The sequence below is a fragment of the Schistocerca gregaria genome, chromosome 5 (assembly GCF_023897955.1).
Source record: "Schistocerca gregaria isolate iqSchGreg1 chromosome 5, iqSchGreg1.2, whole genome shotgun sequence".
NCBI classification, from domain to species: domain Eukaryota; kingdom Metazoa; phylum Arthropoda; class Insecta; order Orthoptera; family Acrididae; genus Schistocerca; species Schistocerca gregaria.
This window is the reverse complement of record NC_064924.1, coordinates 660,867,210-660,889,495: the sequence shown is the minus strand read 5'-3', so window position 1 is coordinate 660,889,495 and position 22,286 is coordinate 660,867,210. Positions and strand designations below refer to the sequence as shown.

Genomic DNA, 22,286 nt, shown 5'->3' with positions numbered 1-22,286 from the left:
CAACTACATCCTTCACCAGGCCTAGAACTACCTAGCATCACGATTTAAGAAAAAGAAGTTTCCCACTCAGAATTCTATCATCCTTACCAAAAGTGATACTCTAACTCTCATCCAATCTGAACAGTATTCTAGTCCATCCTTATTCCAAACCTCCTTCAAATACTGCATTCCAAGGGTCATTCTTATGTGGATGACTATTACCCAATCACTTCACAATTGCCATTTTGGGTGGGAGCGCTGTGAGCTATTTCTGTATAGTGCACTTGTAGAGTTTATTGCATCTATTCATGGCATGTTCAACTATTATGAAAATAAATCCATGGAGATTGTGAATGACATAGACTATGAATGCACCTATAAAAGATCACGAAAATGCAAACTACACGATGACGAAGAAGTGGACTCTGAAGAAGTTTTTCTGATTGGAAGGGAAAAGTTTGGAGTAGAAACATTTCTCCCAGTGATAATTAATTGGAAAGCTCAGCTGCCAACAGGTGTTGTTGATATACCTCCATGTGGACAGCTGAAAATGTGTGCCCCGACCGGGACTCGAACTTGGGATCTCCTGCTTACATGGAAGACACTCTGTCCATCTTTCTTCTTCTTCTTCATTGCATTGTGTTTGGTCATTGTGGACGTACATGACATCCGTTTAAGTTCGTTTTTTTATCCTTCCACTCAGTTTTTTATCACAGAGGCCAACCAGCTCTCTGACCAAACACGTTGAGCTAACGTGCTGGCGCCCATCTGAGCTACCGAGGATACAGAGGAATGGTGTGACTGCAGGGACTTATCCCTCACATGCTTCCCGAGAGACCCACATTCTCAACTGTCCACAATCTACATACGTGATGTTCCTAATAGATATAGATAGAAGCTGCACAGTCATCAATGGTATCTGTTCTTTCGGGAACAGTTACTATCTTCATATAGTTGAAAGGCTACCCAGCCATTGACCTTCATCTGTGTGAATGTGCACAAGTTGCCCGAACTCTTACGGGAATAGTCACTTTAGAGGGTGTGAGTAATGAGTGGATGGGTAAATATCTATTAGGAACATTACTTATGTACATTGTGGACAGTTGGGAATGTGGGTCTCACGGGAAGCATGCAAGGAATAAGTTCCTGCAGTTGCGCTACTCATCTCTACATCTGTGTCCTCAGTGGCTCAGGTGGATAGAGCATCTTCCATGTAAACAGGAGATCTCGGGTTTGAGTCCTGGTCGGGGCACATATTTTAAGTTGTCCCCATCGAGGTATATCAACAACACCTGCTGGCAGCTGAGGGTTGATATTAATTATCGTTTATTCTAAAGCTGCACAGTCATCAATGGTATCTGTTCTTTCCCGAACAGTTACTATCTTCCTATATTGCTCCCAGTATTTGACAACTTGTATGCCATATTAGTGAGGAGGAAGGAAAGATATAGAACACTGTTGGACTCCTTCACAGTTTTCAGTGACCTTAAGAACGGTTCCCCTGTTATTGCTGAATGTGCAGCAAAACTTCAAGCATCAGACAGATTTTAGCCGAGTGGTCTAAGGCGCTGTAGTCATGGACTGTCCGGCTGGTCCTGGCGGAGGTTCGAGTTCTCCCTCGGGCATGGGTGTGTGTGTTTGTCCTTAGGATAATTTAGGTTAAGTAGTGTGTAAGCTTAGAGACTGATGACCTTAGCGGTTAAGTTCCATACGATTTCACAGACATTATTATGATACTTATTTAGAGCCGTCCTTCCCTAGTGAATGTGTATGTTTCGCAGAACTTTTGAAATCTTCTGAGATTAGTGATAAACCAGTCAAAATGGGTAAATTTTTATGGAAAGAGAGTTTACAGTCCGTGTTCCAAATGTTGACGTTGCATAATTCTATGTATGGCACTTACAAATTTTTCAGCAGAACACTTGTTTTCGGCACTTAAAAGACTTAAATCGTACCTACGTTGTCTGAGGAGAGATTGAATGCCTTGTCTATTCTTCACGTCAAAGCCTACCTCCTAACTGATAACCGTCTGAACTATGAAGATATGATCAACGAGTTTTCTGCTGTCAAAGCCAGAATGCAAACTTTGCTGACTGGTGAGTTTGTTTATTTATTAATATTAATTTTAAAATTTTAAGATTACAATGTGATTTTTATTATAACTTAGAGCACATTCATTGGATTTACAGACTACTTTTTACCAGTTTATTTTACAATTTCCGATGGCAGAATGCGGAACTAAAACTCATTTACATGTAGGTGTGACTGAAGGCACCCGACAATACTAAACAATACCTGAATGACCCAGGCCGCTCAGTGCTGTACAGACTCATACTGATACTGTAGTATATTACAACTGATGTATATTCTTGGCGTCTCCTGAAATGTGTATAGTTTTTGCAGAAATATATGTTATCGGAGTGTACACTCAGATGAAAAAGTGTTTGTAAATAATGTAGTTCGGTTCAGTCAATAAATACCTAAAAGCTTTGCTAATACTGTTAGAAAGAGCTATGGAGAGAGCATTAGCTGCAGTACAAAGCTTTTCAGCTCTTACATGGATTGCAGGTATTGTGTACACTTATTATGCAGCATCTAGCTACACAGACCCTAATGCTTTACACGTAAACTACAAGTATTAGATTATAAAACAAAACAAAAATTTGATTTTTCCACACTAGTCTGTGTAAAATTATATAATAGCAAATCCAGTTTTGTGTTTGTTCGTCTGTACTTAGTTATTAGTTCGTGCACTGAAATCTCTATTTCATTTTCATTTCTTACACTTTCCTATAGATTCGCGTATTAATACCTAATGTAGTTCTCTCTCTCTCTCTCTTTTTTTTATCTGCTGCACATTCAAGTTATTAGATTGTAAAACAAGAGTTTAATTTTAATTTTGAATGCATATCAGTAAAAGAACATATTAATTTCTAATGTATGACACGTTCACTTCAATTGTTATATCGTAACACAACTTTATTTTCATTTTCAATGATTTCGTGTAAAAGAACATACTAAAAGTGAATGTATAAAAAAAAATCCATTGTCTCCTACACACTCTGCTGAATTTTTATGCCATAAAAGAAAAGTTATTTTCCTGTTGTCTTTCAACAAAAGAATGTGTTAACACAGTGCAGTTTTAAGTGTGTTTTATCTGCTGCCGTACACCAAGTAAAGTTCTGGAACAATATTACATTTTGATTGAGTGCGACTAGACTGCTGACAGACACATCCTTCAGTACAATGAATAGCAGAGTATGGAAATAGCTCACAGCACTCCCACCCAAAATGGCAATTGTGAAGCGATTGGGTAATAGTTATTATTTAAATGTTTTTTTTTTTTGGGGGGGGGGGGGTCATATAATATGATCTGCCTAGGGGCACAAAATTTTTAACTCCGCCAATGGATTTAGTGAATAATAATAATAACTTAGCTGAATTATTCCAATCATTCCTAGTTGCTCAGATCCAGTCAGGGCTCATTCAACTTTGTTCAATCCAAATTGTAATGGAAATGTTGATGAAAGAAAAAAATTCATATGGACACCTGTGTTCCAGGCTCTTTTTATCGTAAGATAATCATTAAATTACATCCTATTTGAATGAGTGAAATAGGCATTCACTTATATGGGCATGCCAATAACAACTGAAGCTTTTTAGTTAACAGTGACAAACATTAGAAACACTACACATTTTCCTCAAACATTAAAATTATATTTTATTTACAAAATTAATAACAAAAACAATATTACCTGCTGAGTTTGTACTTTTGGTGATTCCCTTGTTCCCCAAGAAATATTATTGAGATTGAAAACAGAGTAAATGATGAGAAGTAGATACATGCTTGGTATAGTGATATAATACACCACAATAGGTAGTAAGCAGTACATTTCTTTTGGATGAAATATAGCTGCAATTAAAAATTCAGCTGCACAGAGAACTAAGAAAAGTGATGAAGGTGCAAGAATTCCATCCTCTTGTATCTGCAGTATCAGACCAACTAGTACTGCCATCATAACCAATGAATAACCCACTGTGATAATCATGGCAACAGTCAGCTGGAATCAGACAAAATATTCAGTTAATACCAGAAAGAATATTACATAAGTATTGTTAATAATGCATATTAATTAACTGTGGAATAGATGTTCTACATTTTTTCCAAACCAGCAGAAAATGCCACATGACTCTGTCTACATTATAACAACAGGAAGATATATGATATCAGGATCTGACGTCGCAGGCTTCTTTTAGACTTTCATTGTACTATATATGGTCTCCAAAGTGTGGAGCTTCCTTGTTGGACAAAACACTTCTCTTGGGTGAGATATTCCCTTATGCCGTCTCCACCAGCATTTAGTCTATCACTGTGCAATGTTTTCCCCATGGCTTTAAATCAAACAGTATTAACTTGTCTGCAAAACCACTTCATTTAAATAGTTATGTACAATAATCTCATTTTTTTTTAACTTGTGGTCACATGCCAGATGTGAAAAATTATAGCATTCTGCAACTCTTTAGTACATAGCAAGGGGACTACTCAGTCTATAAAAAGTGATAGAAAGTGTATGATGGGAAAAAAAGAGGATTTTTATATGTTTTGTAAACAATATATCATGGTTACCTTGAGGTCTGAAGCCTCATTCACCATTTTCATGTTCCATAGATCCCATGAAGAAGGAGAACCTTCAGGGATGCAAAACAAGTGAAGGTATATATAACAAAAGTTAAGAAATTCATTGAAAATTATCCGTACACTACATTAAAAATGAACTATCACTGTACTGCACAATACCATTTGTAGTTATTCTAGCTAAAGCCAACCTAGTAAATTACAAACAAAGTTGCTACTCTGTGAAAAGTCACTGATTCCGTGTTTCTATTAAACAGTGCAGTTTAATATTTATTTGACTACATTAATAGTTTTAAGGGAAAATTGTTACCTGCATCTAATAATGCCTGTTTACAGTACACTAGTACTGTACTATGACACTACTACGTGCCATGTAACTTTACAATGGGCACTGCTGTTTACCAGGTAGTTAAGAGGAATTTTAATTTTCATTCCTAAATGCCAGATAAGGAGGAAATTTGTAGAAGGACTAGCAAATAAAGTGTGCTTTTAATTTTGTTTTGTGCTGGTCACCAATTCCAATTTCCTATTGCTTTTAATTTTCTTCTGTACTTGTCGTCATGTCATTCCTAAGAGGCAGAATTTCAAATAATTTGCAATTGGGGAATTGCCAAGAACAACATAGGCCTACTAAAAATCCCGACTGGTGGAGTGTGTAGATGATTTCTGGCAGAAATGTTTCCAAACACAAAATTAAATGAATTACATTTCTTATAAAAGAGTTCCTTTGCAGAAAAAAAATCAGCCACAAATTACACAAAAGAAATTGTATCTCTTTCCCAGTTTCAGGCATCTAGTTCCGTTCTTCAGAAGATAAGAATTAACCCATTCTTAGTGAGCGTAAGAAATAAGCAGGTTTATGCGGCATAGTACTGTAGTAATAGGGATCATAGTACATGTACAAATATGGTATAAGGACACTAAATAAAAAGTACTGTGGTCTTTATGACTACAATATCATGCTTCATACTCGAGTGTATTTTTGATGCTCAATAATAATGTGATAATTCTAATCTTCTGAAAAAGGGTGTGTGAAACAAGTAAAAACAAAAATTTCTTTAGTGCAACTGGTTGCTTATTTTTTTCAACAAATATACCTACAGTTGCTAAAGATGAATAAAGTACTAATTAAGGTCCTGTAACAGTGTTACATTTCGAAAACAGTGACCAAAAGCAAACTGAAAACTTTTAACCATTTTGCTACTGATAGAAAGCTGTTTGGCTTACAAATAATGAATTATACACTGATCTGAAGCTCATTGAAGATGCCTTGTAACTAAGGTGAAACACCTCTGGTTGCACAAATTAAAGAAATAAACTTAATGTGCAGCATGCAAAATGCATTTTTCTTTTGCACTACTGTAATTTATGACTACATGCAGCTGCTTTGTGTTAAACTCTTTATGTGTTTGAGGATAGTCTCAAGTACTACAGGGGAAATGTGGTCCACATATTGTGCCAGTAGATTTTATGCCCATTAATTAATGCATTGCCATTAGATGATAGCTTTTTGTGTAATGGCATATTAGTAACAGGTGTTGGAGGACTGCTTGAATCCACGCCTAGTCAGTAGTGACACTAAAATGGAATAAGTTTGTACTTGTATAATTTTAGATTTTCTCCTTTAAAATAATTAGAATTAGTACTTTTTCATAGCGATTTTATCATTTTTCTTCGTATTTAGGTAATTAACGTTTTTTGTGTGATTCACTGTTCACTGATGTTTGGGAGATTGTGTTCAAGTTTAACTAACCTGTTGGTAAGATCCACCCAATATTTTTGAGACATCAATTTCTACTATCTCTGCCATTTTTATTGGGTTTATAGTACAGGTTTTTTACAAATTGACCACAATGGGCGCCAGTCCCTACTGGAGTATTAATTGACAATTGATAACTGAATATGGTATCTTAAAGAAACGATTTACATGGTTTTACCTGTTAATGAGGAATTTTTATTTGAACTTCAAAAGGGAAAAAAAAAATTTTGGTCATGTTTGGAAAATTTATTGCATTCATGAATTCAGATAAGATGTGTGTAATTTACATTTCCTTGCACAGATACACAAGAATAAAGAAATATGTCTTCAACTTGGGTTTTGGTAATTCACAGTAGTATAATATAACATAATCTCAAAGGGAACCAGTAGTATCTTAAAATTGTTTTATGAGTTTTTATGGAACATTCAATGACTACTTTTGTGTTGGACATTTAGTATTTTTTGCCATCTACTTAACTGTAATTTTAAGGAACTTGACTTTGCGTAAGTCCCCTCCAACACACACTAAATGGGAAACAAAAGAAAATGTAACAGATCCCTCTTGTAAAATTAAGCCCCCACAAGGGTCACTCCAACACTAACATGGGCCTTACAGAGAGGGAAAGGATAGCACAGGGCCCTTGCCAGCTTGGATTTTTGGGTGCAATTCATGGATAATTTATTGAGAATTAAAAATTTTCCTTTGTACATGTAGTTGCAGATGAGCTACATGCTTCGAATCTAGCATGAGTTCTTAGTGCCTGCATGACTAACAGATCCATCCCTTCAGAAAAGAACCAGATCTTATTGGTAAAAGCCACTGGCAGGATAAGCTTTCAGCCATCTGCTGAATACACTACAAGTGCCTACCCCATCAACTAGCCAATTGGAAGACATGAGAAAGGGGGCACATGGTTGCTGCTGGCTGTGTCTTGGGGAGCAGAGGAGAGTGAAGCCACTCTCTTGAGTTCCAGCCACTGTACCAGACAAATGGTTTCTAGCTTTCAGGTAGAGCAGGCAGCCTCGTGCCATCCGCCTCCATCTCTGTTATCTCCAATCAGTTACTTGCTATTGTACAGATGTGAACTACTTTCCTCCTTCCTTCCTATTTCCATATTTTGCTATCACTCTAACTGTCAGATGCCCCTGCAGACCAGCCTGGACAAGCTCTTCTGTATTCTGTAATTTCAGAATATACATCTACATAGATACGCTGCAAGCCACCGTACAGTGCATGGCAGAGGGTATACTGTACCACTGCTGGTCATTTCCTTTCCTGTTCCACTCGCAAATAGAACAAGAGAAAAAAGACTTTCTATATACCTCCAGATGAGCCCTAATTTCTCGTATCTTATCTTCGTGGGCCTTACGTGCAATGTATGTTGGCAGCAGTAGAATCGCTTGGCAGTCAGATGCAAATGATAGTTCTCTACATTTTTTGAACAGTGTTTCTCATAAAGAACATCACCTTCCCTGCAGGGATTCCCATCTGAGTCCCTGAAGCATCTCCGTAACATGTGTTGTTCAAACCTACCAGAAACAAATCTGGCAGTCCACCTCTGAATTGCTTCACTGTTTTCCTTCAATCTGACCTGGTATGGATCCCAAACACTCAACAGTACTAAATAATAGGTCACACCAGTCTCCTATATGTGGTCTCCTTTATAGGTGAACCACTCTTTCCTAAAATTCTCCCAATAAACTGAAGTCAACCATTCACCTTCCCTGCCACAGTTCTCATAAGCTTGTTCCATCTCGCACCGCTTTACAGTGTTATGCCCAGATACTTAAATGGCTTGACTGTGTCAAGCAGTACACTATTAGTACTGTATCTGAGCATCACAGGTTTGTTCTTCCTACTCAACCACATCAACTTACAATACCTCTGTCCCCGATGAACAGTCATCGTCGAGGACAACATACCGGGTTACATTACTGAAGAAGTCTTCAACCCACTCACATTTGTGAACTTATTCCATGTTCTCGTACCTTCATAAGTGGCCTGCAACAGGTCTCTGTGTCAAATGCTTTCCAGAAATCTAAAAATATGCAATCTGCCTGTCACCCTTCATCCATAGTTTGCAGTATATCATGAGTTTCCTTTAATTAATTCTTTCATTTTAAACTGTTTACCTTCTGGTGCTCACAATTCATCCCGCTCCTATCCTTGACACAGGTTGCCTTCACATCAGGTGCACTTTGTAGACATGTAGTTTAACGCATGAATAAAGAAAACATTTCAATAATAAGTAGTTGATAGATGGCCATTCTCCATTCACCTACGCAATTACAGTTCTTTAGATGCAAATAAACTGCACTGATCAAAAACATTGCACAAACTGACGAGGCCTCTGTTGTTGAAAAATATATCCAAAAGTGGTGTACACCTTTAACATACATATAGCATACAGAATAAACAAATTTTAAAACGCTATAAACAGGGCAAGGGAGTGTTTCCTTGGCAATCTAAGGCCACTGATAATCTTATATTTTTTTCTTTATTAGGACTTTCCAGGCTTAAATAAATCTTGACCAGGACTGGGCTCTTCTTGCACAATCATGCATGTATGGCTGCTTATTACCACTGACAGAAACACAACATCAGAAAGAAAATTTGCTAGATGCTGAGCATCAAGTTACTGAGCACCCAACTCAAGAAACTACCAGAAAATTTATTAAATTTATACAGATAATATTGTCACAAATGCAACATTTAATGTAAAGCATTACCCTATCCTTTTGGATAAAATGTTAAGAAAAAGATTATGTATGCCTACCTGTATATCTGATTTGCATGTGTAACATACTAGCATGAATAACAAAATGGGAGTAACATTATAAAGAAAACTTGTCCAGTTGTCTATACGGAACGCTGTCACACATGCTCCTGTTAACATCAGGAATATAGTTCCAGGTCCAAGTACCGTTCCACCCATTAACAGGATCTGTAAATAAATGCATCCAGTAGATACAAATTGCTTTTCATCCTTAGCTATGTGTTCTCCAAAGATTTGTGTAATGAATTGTGCTTCACAAAAATAAAAAAAACTGTAAATAATTATTTGATATTACCTGGTACATGATGTATGGTAGAGAGATGTTATCATTAGCTTTAATTGTTCTTTTACTGTCCATTAGAAGATCCAGAATATTAGCTGTAGTTGAAGGTATCCATCGCCTGCGTTGGTTGAAGAATTCATTAAAACCCTCAGGGCAATGTGTATATGAATCACTGGCTGCTGCATATTCTACTCTATAGCCCCTTTGCAGAAGTAATGTACAAAGCCATCTGTCTTCACCTGTGAATTCAATAAATTAGTGGTGGTTCTTTGTTCCACTGTTACAGTATACTTATTTCAGTGTAACTTACCTTGATCAAACTGGACGTAATGTCGAGCTTCACACGAACGAAAGGCATACTTGTTCATCACAGAATCATCCATAAGGGCTTTTGCTCTAAATAATGAAAATGCCCCAGGGCTACAAAGCACACAACCTATTATGTGCTCAGTAGCTTTCTGTAACCAATGTCCAATCGCATATTCAAAGACCTGATACCACTGCATTGGACCTAAAGTGATAATAATAATAATAACAACAATAATGATGATTATATACAATGATAATAATGGAAATGAAATGAGCGTTTGGCATCACTGGTCGCAAGGCCCCTTGCGGGGCAGGTCTGGCCGCCTTGGTGAGGTCTTATTACATTCAACGCCACATTGGGTAACCTGCATGCCAGATGGGGATGAAATGATGATGAAGACAACACAGCACCCAGTCCCTGAGTGGAGAAAATCTCCGATCCAGCCGGAATTCGAAACCGGGCCTGTAGGAAGGCAGTCTGTCACGCTGACCACTCAGCTACCGAGGCAGACAATGGTAATAATAAATTCTAATAAGAATACAAATATCATAGAAGACATATGGCAGACCAAAGCAATACCAGAAGGCTGGAAGTGCACTGTTAAACACCCTCTACATAAGAAAAGGGATAGGACCAATGTTAGCAATTACAAAGGGATATCTTTACTGACTGTCGCATACAAAACTCTATCATGGCTCCTGCTAGGAACTGTAGTGAAATTGGTCAGCATACCAATTTTTGTCACATATTGAAGAATACAATACACAGATAAATTTACAACATTATCAAAGAGAATACAAATTGTAATTATGAATTTAGTGTAATTTTGGCAACATAAATAAAATAATCTCACACACTTATAAACAGAAGACATGACTTTAACATAAATTTAATGTCCTTCAGATATATAATTATTTTTTATATTTTCAGTGTACTTTAAAATTTTAATTGCAATTGAGGCAATTTACATTAAAAATTATTGTCACTCCTGTAACTGTTATGAAAAATAATTTAAAAGACTTTTTGGTGTGAACAATTAATCATATGAAAGTTTCTCTGTGTTTAAAAGAATCGATATGTAATAGCAGCATCTTTGATGACTATGTGAGTTGTTGTATCGTTGGTCACTTCGCTATGAAGTGCTGAGTTGACAAGTTGTTGAGATACAGATCAAAGAACTAGTCAGTTTGTACTTGTTGAAACTTGGAAAAATTGTGTCACTTCCAAAAAGTATAAATCATAATGTTTATTAAAAATTGATATGAAGACAAAGTAGCCTACAATATCTATATTACTACTTCATACAGTCCACCCCCAGTATCTGAGTGGTCAGCGCAACAGAATGTCATCCCTAAGCGACCGGGTTCGATTTCCAGCCGGGTTGGGAATTTTCTCTGCTCAGGAAATTGATACTGTGTTGCCCTAATCGTGATCATTTAATCCCCATCGACACGTAAGTCACCGAAGTGGTGTCAAATTGAAAGACTTGCACCCGGCGAATGGTCCATTCAATGGGAGGCCCTAGTCACACGACATTTATTTACTTCATACACACTGGGTCATCATAAATAAACTTTTGCTTCTTGAGTCAGTTTAGATGGAAAACTATTTATTCTATTCACATCCAACTTTATGGCAATGATGTTCAGACTCTGGGCTGCTGGTTTTGCATGGTAAGCAGCGTTAGTGTCATGACTTGCCAGTAGGTGCAGGTAATGGTACAGTGATGAAGGCTTGAAACACAAGCATCAGTCTGCATTACTGCTGCAGACAGTCAATATGGGTCTGGCCAAAGTGAACTGCTTTATCAAAATAATAGCAACAGTGCTGCTGCATTTCACAAAGTGTCGACACTTTAAAGTAATGTGAAGAGGTCCTCTTCCTATACCGAAGTTGAAGAACATGATTTGTAAGCTCAGATTAACTGGCAATTTGGGATTTATTCCTGTGTCACAAATTGCTGAAGAAGTTACTGTTGCTGAGGATGCTAAGAAGACTGGCCATAATGTGTGATCTTCAAGCACTTCACAAGCTGTCATGACAGTTAAACAAGCATGCATGGTTCACCATTCAAACAGTGCTGTGAACAACTCTGAAATGATATATCTATAGTACAGTTGCAGGCTGTTTTGGATGCAAATGGTCATAACATTAAGCAGCATTTGTAACCTGCGATATAAACATGGTCTGCAGTTAACACATGTTGCCCATCATGTGGGAATTAAGATGTGTTTCTTTAAATGGTTTGTTCATTACTTCTCATCCACAAGTCCTTACAAATGTTCCACAAAATCTCATTATCCTACACTCACTATTTTTTTGGGCCTCTCAAGTAGTGAAAGTTTAATTATAACCACCTTGTATTTCAAAATTAAGACCCAACTTCCTCTTGCAAGAAGAAGATCTATACCACTAGACAGAGAGCCGAAAAAATTTATCCATCTACAGATGAGTGTTACATGTTAAGTACAAACTATCCACTTTATTATTTTACCAACATTTGCTCAATCCAGAGTGCTTGTTTTACATGAACATAACCAAAGCAAAATTTTGCAAAGTTTGGAAAATTTAAACACTATGAATATTGAAGTCAACATAGCAAGGAAGTAGGTTAGAACAGGACACAGTTCCAACTGGAAAACGGTGTTATACAATACCAAACAGGCTGTGCTGATGAGATGCTCAGTATAAAGGCAATCCTGAGACACCAAACAATGAGAATCAGAGAGACCATATGCGCCTTTGTTGTTTTTATTTTTTTAATTTTTTTATTTATTTTTTTTATTTATTTATTTATTTTTTTTTTTTTTAATTTCAGAGTATATGGCCCTATAGATAGGACACCACTGATCCAAGTAATCAAAGGAAGTGGCCTCAATGAGAAGACAGTGAAAGTTATCAGACACTGGCAAATACCAAATCAATATTAAATTCGTCAGAGAGTTATCTCAACCCTAAAAGATTAGAACAGGAGTGGGAAAAGATGATGGTGTTTCACTACTATTGTTCAAAATGCTGTTATACAGAGTCATCAGGGAATGGTAAAAAGAAATGAAGATACAGGGACTTTATAAACCAGTCAAGCTTGGAAGTAAAACCAAAGGACTAGATATTGGCTGTCTGGAATTTGCTGATGATCTGGCAATACTCACAGATAACACAGAAATAGCACTAAAGCAAACTGTGATCATCAGAGAGAAGGCTGAAAGATCAGACTACATATCTCCTCTGATAAAATACCAAAAAGATGAACCAAAAAAAGATCATGACAAAAGCTGGTCAGATCAAGAGAATTCAAGTATTCAGGTATCTTGGTGTAACAATGCAGGCAAATTGAACAGAGAAAGAAATTCACTGAGAACTCAGAAGATGTTAAGAGCATCCTGGAAGACTGAAAACATCTACAATCTGTAACAATTGAGAGTTCCAGTTTACAGCTGTGATAATAGTGATGAATCAGAGCTAGATAAAATCTATTACATGAAGCAAATAATTTATGATACGCTGCAAGTCTGTTACAATGAGTCTTGAAATCATCAATATTCTGGACATAAATAATGAAAATAAACTGCTAAGGTTCTACACAGTCTGATAGCACAAGTGAAAAGCTCTCTGCAAGAGAGTTTACCTGTCAGGCTGGCCACTTTCTACATTTATGTACTCTGATGAAGTATTATGTAGACAATTCTTGTTGCCAGATTTAGCCAATAGCAAAGATTCTGATGTATAACGAGCATGTAATTTTCTGTAATGACAGTGTCTAAATTCAAACTAAAAAAAAAAAAAAAAAAAAAAAATTCTGATGTGGTCTGAAAAATGTGCAGATGTAATTCAACACATTCACATCATCATCCAACCACCTGAACAAAACATTGTCAAATACCTATAATCAGGAAGAGAACCTGGTATAGATTTCTTCCCTCATCGTCACAGACTTTTGCCATACCAGATCAGTTGTACAGTGTTTATCTGTTAGCAATGCACTACTTATAAAGGGTGATCCATTTGAGATGTCAGAAAAGTAAAACATTATATGCAACAAACTATGCAAATTTATCGTTTGTACATACATATGTAAGAGGGCCTAGTAATTGTGTTCTTAAGTTTTTTGGCACAGCATTTTAGCACTCAACATGTCTGCCAATGTGAATGCTCCACACATCATATCTCAGATACATGATGCAACACATGGTGTGCAGCATTTCTGGAGTGATTTGCTGAAAGGCTGCTGAAATCTGCTTCCACAGGTCAGACAGATTCTGTGGTCTTTGTTCATAAACGTTGACTTGACACAGCCCACAAAAAAATCTGTAGGTGTTAGGCCATGGGATAGGTCCACCACAGCGGGACCAGTGATCATTGAATATCTGGTTTTATTGTTCCCACTCTACCAGACCCCAATGCACTGAAATTCCATCCTGGTGATAGATAATGGGGTCCAATACCCTACCTTGCTGTAATAGAGGGACCACACTGCTCAATCACTTCAAGGTAACTGCAGGCACAAATGGTCTTCTCCACAAAAAAAAGAATGGATTAAAGACTTTCTCGTGGGTCATTCTGCAACACACTTTCACTTTGCAGGTGGCTCTTTCGAGTTTGTATGAAACGTTTATTCTCAATTCCCCAAATTCTGCAGTTCAGCGTGTTGACTCAGCCACTCACATGAAATGTGGCTTCGTTTGTAGACGTCTGAGACATGTGTATTCTCAGTTCGCCAAATGATGCAGTTAAGCATGTTGATTTGGTGACTCACATGAAATGTGGCTATTGATCTGGCGACTCACATGAACTGTGGCTTCATCTGTGAACAGCCATTGACTCAGCCAATGACTATCCGCTTCCTACCACGCACACATCATTGTAACAAATTGGAGTTGAGCTCCATAATTCAGCCATGCTAGTGCTTGTGTGCACTGAATATGGTACAGATACATTTTAAGTACTGTTTAACAGTCCTCTGACATGTGTATGGTGTATTCAGCTCTGCTGATAAGCAGGAGAGTGACTTTCGAGGGCTTTGAGTCATGGTTAGTTGAATATCTTCCTCCTTGTTTCTATCACACCACCTTCTGCTTGTATGAGGCATCTATAATCTATTTTCCATGAACATATTGTACGATTTAGCAATGTACCAATGTTTGAAAACTCGCTGTGTCTCTACAACATTTAAGGTTTCGCATGCTATATGACATACTGTAATGACCATTTTCACTAAATAGTTGAGACAAACTGAGTGTGCTAATTTGTGATGATTCCACACAATGTGTTTCTGGCATCTGGTGTTTGCACTGTGAATTACAAGCTGTTGGAAGGCCTCCCAGAGCATGGTCAGTTATTGTTAGCTCTGACCATTTTCAAGTACATTACAGAAAAATGCTCAGACGTACATATGTTAATGTAATAAAAATAATATTATACTTTTCTGACATCTCAAATGGATCACCCTGCACGTATCCATAACATGAATAATTACAGTTGTATGCAGCAGAAAGACTGTTACAAAACTATTCTAAACATGTTCCATGAGCAGATTCCATTACTTTCATGATCACTTTTAGTTACAATGGTGCCTTGTTTTATAGGCAACAGGCAACAATATCTTCACTTCTAGAGCAGCTACTCCTTCAACCTTAAACAATCCCTCCCCTACAGATGAGGTATCCATGATTAACATATCTGCTCTAACACCAAATCCCTGAATACCTGTACAAGTACCTTCTTTCACAGTTTTCTCTCATACAATTACCCCACTGACGTTAACCACAAACAAATCTTCCATATGGACTCCTCTTCTGTCCCTTCAACCAACATAGCTCCTTTTGAAAAATGCCAAAGGCAAATCTCTAGTCACTCAGAATCACCCAGGACTTGAATATGTCAATCGTATAATTTCACAATGCCAAGTCCTGAAATGAGACTATCTCTCCGTGATAACCTCCGATTATCACCCGCTGTCTTAGTCAATCACCAACTCAATCTTCAGAACATGCACATCAAACCATAAGACTTCCCCAAGTCAACATTCCAACCTGAAGGTCTGCAACAGTTCCCACTACAAAGCATTTTAAAACATCAACCCACCACTGAAAAGACATACAATACTAAAGGCAGGGTAATATGTAAAAATCCCAGTATTGTTTACCAGGGAACGTGTTAACTACACAACTCTCTGTACAGAGAAGACCACCACCAGTAAAGAATGGTCTGCTTAGGCTACATACAGCACCCAGTTGCTAAACATGCTCTACAGCTTGACTCAAAGACACCAGAGTGCTTTCTATTATACACATATCATTTTCATCTACAGCCATACTCTACAAACCACTGTGATACACATGACAAGGAGTATGTTACATTGTATCCATTATTATGACTTCTTCCCATCCCTTTCAGCTACGGAGTGTGAAAAGAATGATTGTTCAAACCCCTCTGTGCATGCTGTAATTAATCCAATCTTGTTCTTGCAATACCTAAAGGAATGTTATGGAGAGAGTTGCACTACATTCCCAAATTCATCACTTACAGCTGGTTCCTGAAACATTGTTAAGTAGACTTTCTCAGACTGCTTTGTTGGTTGGTAGCCCTGCGCCTGCTACACGGACGTCTGAGTCACAGCTCTTGAACAAGATAAGTAATTTAAGTAGTAATAAACTGTTTTTTAACACTTTAAACTAATTTATTACGTTAATTATAGTGCTCTGCAAGCGTACCATTAAAGGTTTTTGTCTTACTCGCGTATTTTCACAATAATCACGTAAAGTTCGTTTTGTTTACATATCGCGGCCAGGCCGAACTTTTGAGTTTTCAGATTAAACTTCATACCGCAATCTTAAGTGCATTTACTGATAGTTTAGTGTGCTAAATACGTTTTCTGCCCCTTTATATCTGTAGAGTATCGTCATCTCTTAAGTAATTTCCAGTAAAAAACTTCTGAACCACTGTTTACATAGTCGCGAGTAGGCCTAATTTTTCGTACACGTATTTTCATTGTTTTCCGGTAACTTAATTGTCTTTCTGTCACTAAAATCGATTTGTACCATGAGTGTAAAGTGCCTGACGTGCCGTAGGGTCGTTAGCTCCGGGGTCTGGTGTGATGGATGTAGTAACTTTTTTCATTGGGGCGACTGTAGTGGCGTGGGAATTGGGAAAATGAGCGAGACTCATCAGTGGTTCTGTAGGCTATGCAGTAGAGATAGAAAGATTGTGGAACAGGAGGGGAAAATTGCTGCCCTTCAGGCTGAGTTAGATGAGTCTAGGCGAGAACTGGGCAGGTTAAGGGGGGAGAAGGGTAAACAGGGGTGGGAAGTGGCAACAGGCATGAGGAACAGGCCAAGAAATTCTTCTGACAGCTTTGTTATTAATGTACAAAATAGGTTTGACCTGTTGCCTCAGTCAGAAACTGATGAGCCTCTCACAGAAGTAGATGTAGACAGGGCTCAACAAGCTTTCAGCAGCAAATTGATTAAGAATGTAGGGAAGTCTGCAAAGAGAAAGAAAGTCTTGTTGCTAGGTAGTTCGCATGCTAGGGGTGTGGGCCAACTTCTGCAGGATGAATTAGGGTTGGATTACCAGGTCACAAGTTTTTTCAAACCTAGTGCTGAACTTGGGCAGGTTACAGAGGATTTAGGTTCACTATGTAAAGGTTTTACTAAGGAAGACACCGTGGTTATTGTGGGTGGGCCGGGCAACAGTATTGACAGAGATCCGGGGTACAGCATAGAGTGTGACCTGGCAAAGATTGCATCGGCATCGAATCATACCAGTGTTGGGTTTGTGTCGGTTCTGGAGCGCCACGGCCGACCTCATTTGACCTCTTCTGTCAGGAGAGTTAATTTGGAGTTGGAACAGCTACTTGGATCTGGTGCAGGGTCACACATTGGTGTGGTTCCTGTTGATTCACTCTGTAGGTGGGACTATACTAGACATGGCCTACACCTCAACAGGAAAGGGAAGGGTAAACTGGCTGGGCTGAGAGCAGGAAATTTAAAGGGGGGAGGAACTACATCTCATGGTGGAAACTCTTTTTTAGTGTAAGATCAGTGTCCAGTGGGAAACTCAGCCAGGCAAGTACTAAAGATGTTAAAAAAGTTCAAGATACTCACAAAAGTAAAGTGAAAAATAATGTTAGTATATTTCATCAAAATATTGGGGGATTGAAGAATAAAAGTACTAAAGATGTTAAAAAAGTTCAAGATACTCACAAAAGTAAAGTGAAAAATACTGTTAGTATATTTCATCAAAATATTGGGGGATTGAAAAATAAAATTGATGAGCTTCTGCTTTGTTTAGAAGATATAGAAACCAAGAATGTAATAGATATACTATGCCTGTCTGAGCATCACATTGTCACTGATATGCAAAAGGTTAGCATCAATGGGTACAAATTAGCTGCACATGTAAGTAGAGATAATATGATGAGAGGAGGAGTTGCCATATATGTCAAAAGCTTCCACAGTGCAAAAAATTTAGAAACTAAAAAATTTTGTGTAGAGCAACATATGGAAGCATGTGCCACTGAACTTAAACTAAATGATGGCACTTTCATAATTGTAACAGTGTATAGGTCCCCCTCAGGGAATTTCCAGCTATTTCTAGAAAACTTGGATGCTTTGTTGTGCTATCTGTCAGACAGGGGGAAGCAAATTATCATTTGTGGGGATTTCAATGTTGATTCCCTGAAAGAGTGTAATAGGAAGAATGACCTTGTAGTATTACTCAGTTCTTTCAATTTGAGCTCCGTCATTGATTTTCCTACTTGGATAACAAAGAACAGCAGTACATTGATAGATAACTTTTTTATAGACCAAGATAAGTTTAAGGACATAAATGCTTATCCTGTTGAGAATGGTCTTTCAGATCATAGTGCACAGCTTGTTACAGTACATGACATAGCTCCATGCAGTATAATAAATCAGACTTTCAAAGCAGTGCGTTCAATTAACAATATAAATATTGCAAACTTTAGGGAAAGCCTACAGCAGCTAGACTGGGATGAAGTGTACATGGAACCCAATGCAAACTTGAAATATAACTTATTTCATGATACATTTTTAAGGGTATTTGAAAATTGTTTTCCCAAGAAAATAGTGAAACATAATTCCAAGAAATCATATAAAAAACCTTGGCTAACTAAAGGAATAAGAATATCTTGCAACCGTAAAAGAGAACTGTATCTAACAGCAAGATGGAGTACTGACCCCGAAATTATTCAATATTATAAAAACTATTGTGCGGTACTAAGAAAAGTTATTAAAAAGTCCAGAAGCATGTGTATCATGTCTGAGATCAGTAACTCTGATAATAAAATTAAAGCAATTTGGAATATTATTGAAAGGGAAACAGGGCAACCAAGAGCACAGGAAGACTTTAGTGCCATAAAACTGAATGACAAGTGTACTAACAAACAATCTGAAATTGGAAATATTTTCAATAATCATTTTTCAAATGTTGTGGGGAAAATAGGATCTAGATCTTCATTAGAAGAGGTAAGGCTTCTAATAAAAGAGGCCATACATGTGCAGTTTGAAACAACTGTATTTCCACGAACCTCTCCCTCTGAAATCAGTAAAATAATAAACTCACTGAAAAGTAAAAGCTCTTACGGAATTGATGGCATTTCCAGCAAGATACTTAAAGCTTGTTCCCCACAGATAAGTAGGATTCTCAGCCACGTATGTAATAGCTCTTTGGAGCAGGGTGTTTTCCCCAATAGACTGAAATATGCCATTGTAAAACCATTGCATAAAATGGGGGATATGTCGGATGTCAACAACTATCGCCCAATCTCTCTTCTGATAGCTCTATCAAAATTTTTTGAGAAAGTAATGTATTCAAGAGTAGCCTCCCATATTTGTAAAGATAAAGTACTAACAAAATGTCAGTTTGGTTTTCAGAAAGGCTTTTCAACAGAAAATGCTATATACGCTTTCACTGATCAAATATTAAATGCTCTGAATAACCGGACATCACCCATTGGTATTTTTTGTGATCTCTCAAAGGTCTTTGACTGTGTAAATCATAGAATTCTTTTAGATAAGCTAAATCATTATGGTTTGAGGGGGGCAGTGCACAAATGGTTTAATTCATACTTAACTGGAAGAATGCAGAAAGTTGAAATAAGTGGTTCATGTAATGTTAATACAACAGCTGATTCCTCAAACTGGGGGACTATCAAGTACGGGGTCCCAAAGGGTTCGCTCTTAGGTCCTTTACTGTTCTTGATATACATTAATGACTTACCATTCCATATTGATAAAGATGCAAAGTTAGTTCTTTTTGCTGATGATACAAGTATAGTAATAACATCCAAAAACCAAGAACTAAGTGACATAATTGTAAATGATGTTTTTCACAAAATTATTAAGTGGTTCTCAGCAAACGGACTCTCTTTAAATTTTGATAAAACACAGTATATACAGTTCCGTACAGTAAATGGTGCAACTCAAGTAGTAAATATAGACTCTGAACGGAAGTCTGTAGCTAAGGGAGAATTTTCAAAATTTTTAGGGGTGTCCATTGATAAGAGATTGAACTGGAAGCAACACATTGATGGTCTGCTGAAACGTCTGAGTTCGGCTACGTATGCTATTAGGGTTATTGCAAATTTTGGTGAGAAGAATCTCAGTAAATTAGCTTACTATGCCTACTTTCATTCACTGCTTTCGTATGGCATCATATTCTGGGGTAATTCATCGTTGAGTAGAAAAGTATTCATTGCACAAAAACGTGTAATCAGAATAATTGCTGGAGCCCACCCATGGTCATCCTGCAGACGTCTATTTAAGGATCTAGGGATCCTCACAGTAACCTCACAGTATATATATTCCCTTATGAAATTTGTTGATAATAATCCAACCCAATTCAAAAGTAATAGCGGTGTGCATACCTATAACACCAGGAGAAAGGGTGATCTTCACTATGCAGGGTTAAATCTGACTTTGGCACAGAAAGGGGTAAATTATGCTGCCACAAAAGTCTTTGGGCACCTACCAAACAGCATCAAAAGCCTGACAGATAGCCAACTAATATTGAAAAATAAATTAAAAGAATTTCTAGATGACAACTCCTTCTACTCATTGGCTGAAGTTTTAGATATAAACTAAGTAAAAAAAAAAAAAAAAAAAAAAAAAAAAAAAAAAAAAAAAAAAAAAAAAACTTAATCATTAGTGTCATGCAATATTTTGTGTAATGTAATTTCTTGTACAGACATCTTTTATTAACCTGACACGTTCCACATCATTACGAAGTGTCGTATTCATGATCTATGGAACAAGTATTAATCTAATCTGTCTTCATTACAGGATGCTTTGCTCCTATCTTCAAGCATCTACCAGTTCAGTGTCTTTAGTATCCTGTGAGACTTGCTCTTCTTTGTATATGTTCGGTATTTCTTGTTAATCCAATCTGGTACAGCTGCCACACCATTCAGAAATAACCTACAATGGTTTGCAAGAGTGTTTTGTAAGGAATCTCTTTTGTAGACTTGTTGCAGTTCCTAGTATTCCACCAATGAATCGAAGTCTATCACCAACTTTACCTACAACTTAATCTGTGTGGTCAGTGCATTTCATATCCCTACAAATTGTTACACACAGTTATTTGTTTGAGTTGACTGATTCACATTGTAACTTGCTGATATTGTAGTCCTAAGATTTTATTTTAAGTCCCCAGTTTCACATTTGTGAACATTTCAAGCAAGTTGCAAATCTTTGCCCCACTTTGAAATCTTATTACACCTGACTGAATATTTTTGTAGCTTTTTTCACACAGTATTTCATTAAACATAATTGCATCATATGCAAAAATTTAAGTTCCTATGAAATGTAGCAAGGAGGGATGGTCTCCACATCCTACAATTCTACTCTTTAAGTATATAATTTTTTCCCTTTTGTCCATAATGTATGTACTGCATATGCTATAAATATGAAATTAACAATTTCTCATTGAAGTTGAAGTTCTTCATGTCTTGCAGTGGTACTAGTTGCAAAAGATGGTTACTCAGGCTTTTGACTGGTGATCACATTAAAGTGACTGGACAGTGTAATTTTACTCTCTCTGTCTTTTTTCCTCGTCTACTTTCTCGTTTTCCTAATCCTTATTACACTATTTTTTTGACTTTACATTTTCTCTCAATCTTTTCTTCTCACTGTATCAACTCTGATCTGAAGCTGGCACAGTTGCTTACCTATGCACAATTTCTGACCCGCTACTCTCTCTGGTGTGTTTTACTCCACCTTTTCCTCTCTCCATTCACCCCTCTTAATTTAGTCTGATTACTGCCCTAAATCTCTTACAACAAGAAGTGCACAGCCAATTCCCTTCCCTATCTTTCCCAAATCCGAGCTCATGGTCCATCTATACTGATCTTGTCACTGGTATAAAGTCAAACAGTAAAAATCCTTCATTTCATCTTTTTCAGTTTAGGGTTGAGTGTCTTGTTACCCTCTCCCTTTTTAAACATCCAGAACAATTTGGCCTTGCCTCTTTGAAGAAGGAACCTATTATTCCAAAAGGAATGTGTATTGTTTCCCTATTTAAGT

At 37.2% G+C, this 22,286-nt stretch overlaps 1 protein-coding gene across 2 annotated transcripts in view; it reads right to left on the bottom strand.

Annotated features, from left to right (window-relative positions):
- LOC126272657 (chitin synthase chs-2-like) overlaps positions 1-22,286 on the bottom strand; it is a 248,861-nt gene that overhangs the window by 84,863 nt on the left and 141,712 nt on the right. For both annotated transcript variants that reach the window (XM_049975666.1, XM_049975667.1), the window contains 4 exons: positions 9,745-9,945; positions 9,447-9,673; positions 9,152-9,319; positions 3,735-4,040 (listed from right to left, as the gene is read on the bottom strand). In XM_049975666.1, the coding sequence (XP_049831623.1) occupies positions 3,735-4,040; positions 9,152-9,319; positions 9,447-9,673; positions 9,745-9,945 (902 nt within the window). The remainder of the gene's footprint in view (positions 1-3,734; positions 4,041-9,151; positions 9,320-9,446; positions 9,674-9,744; positions 9,946-22,286) is intronic.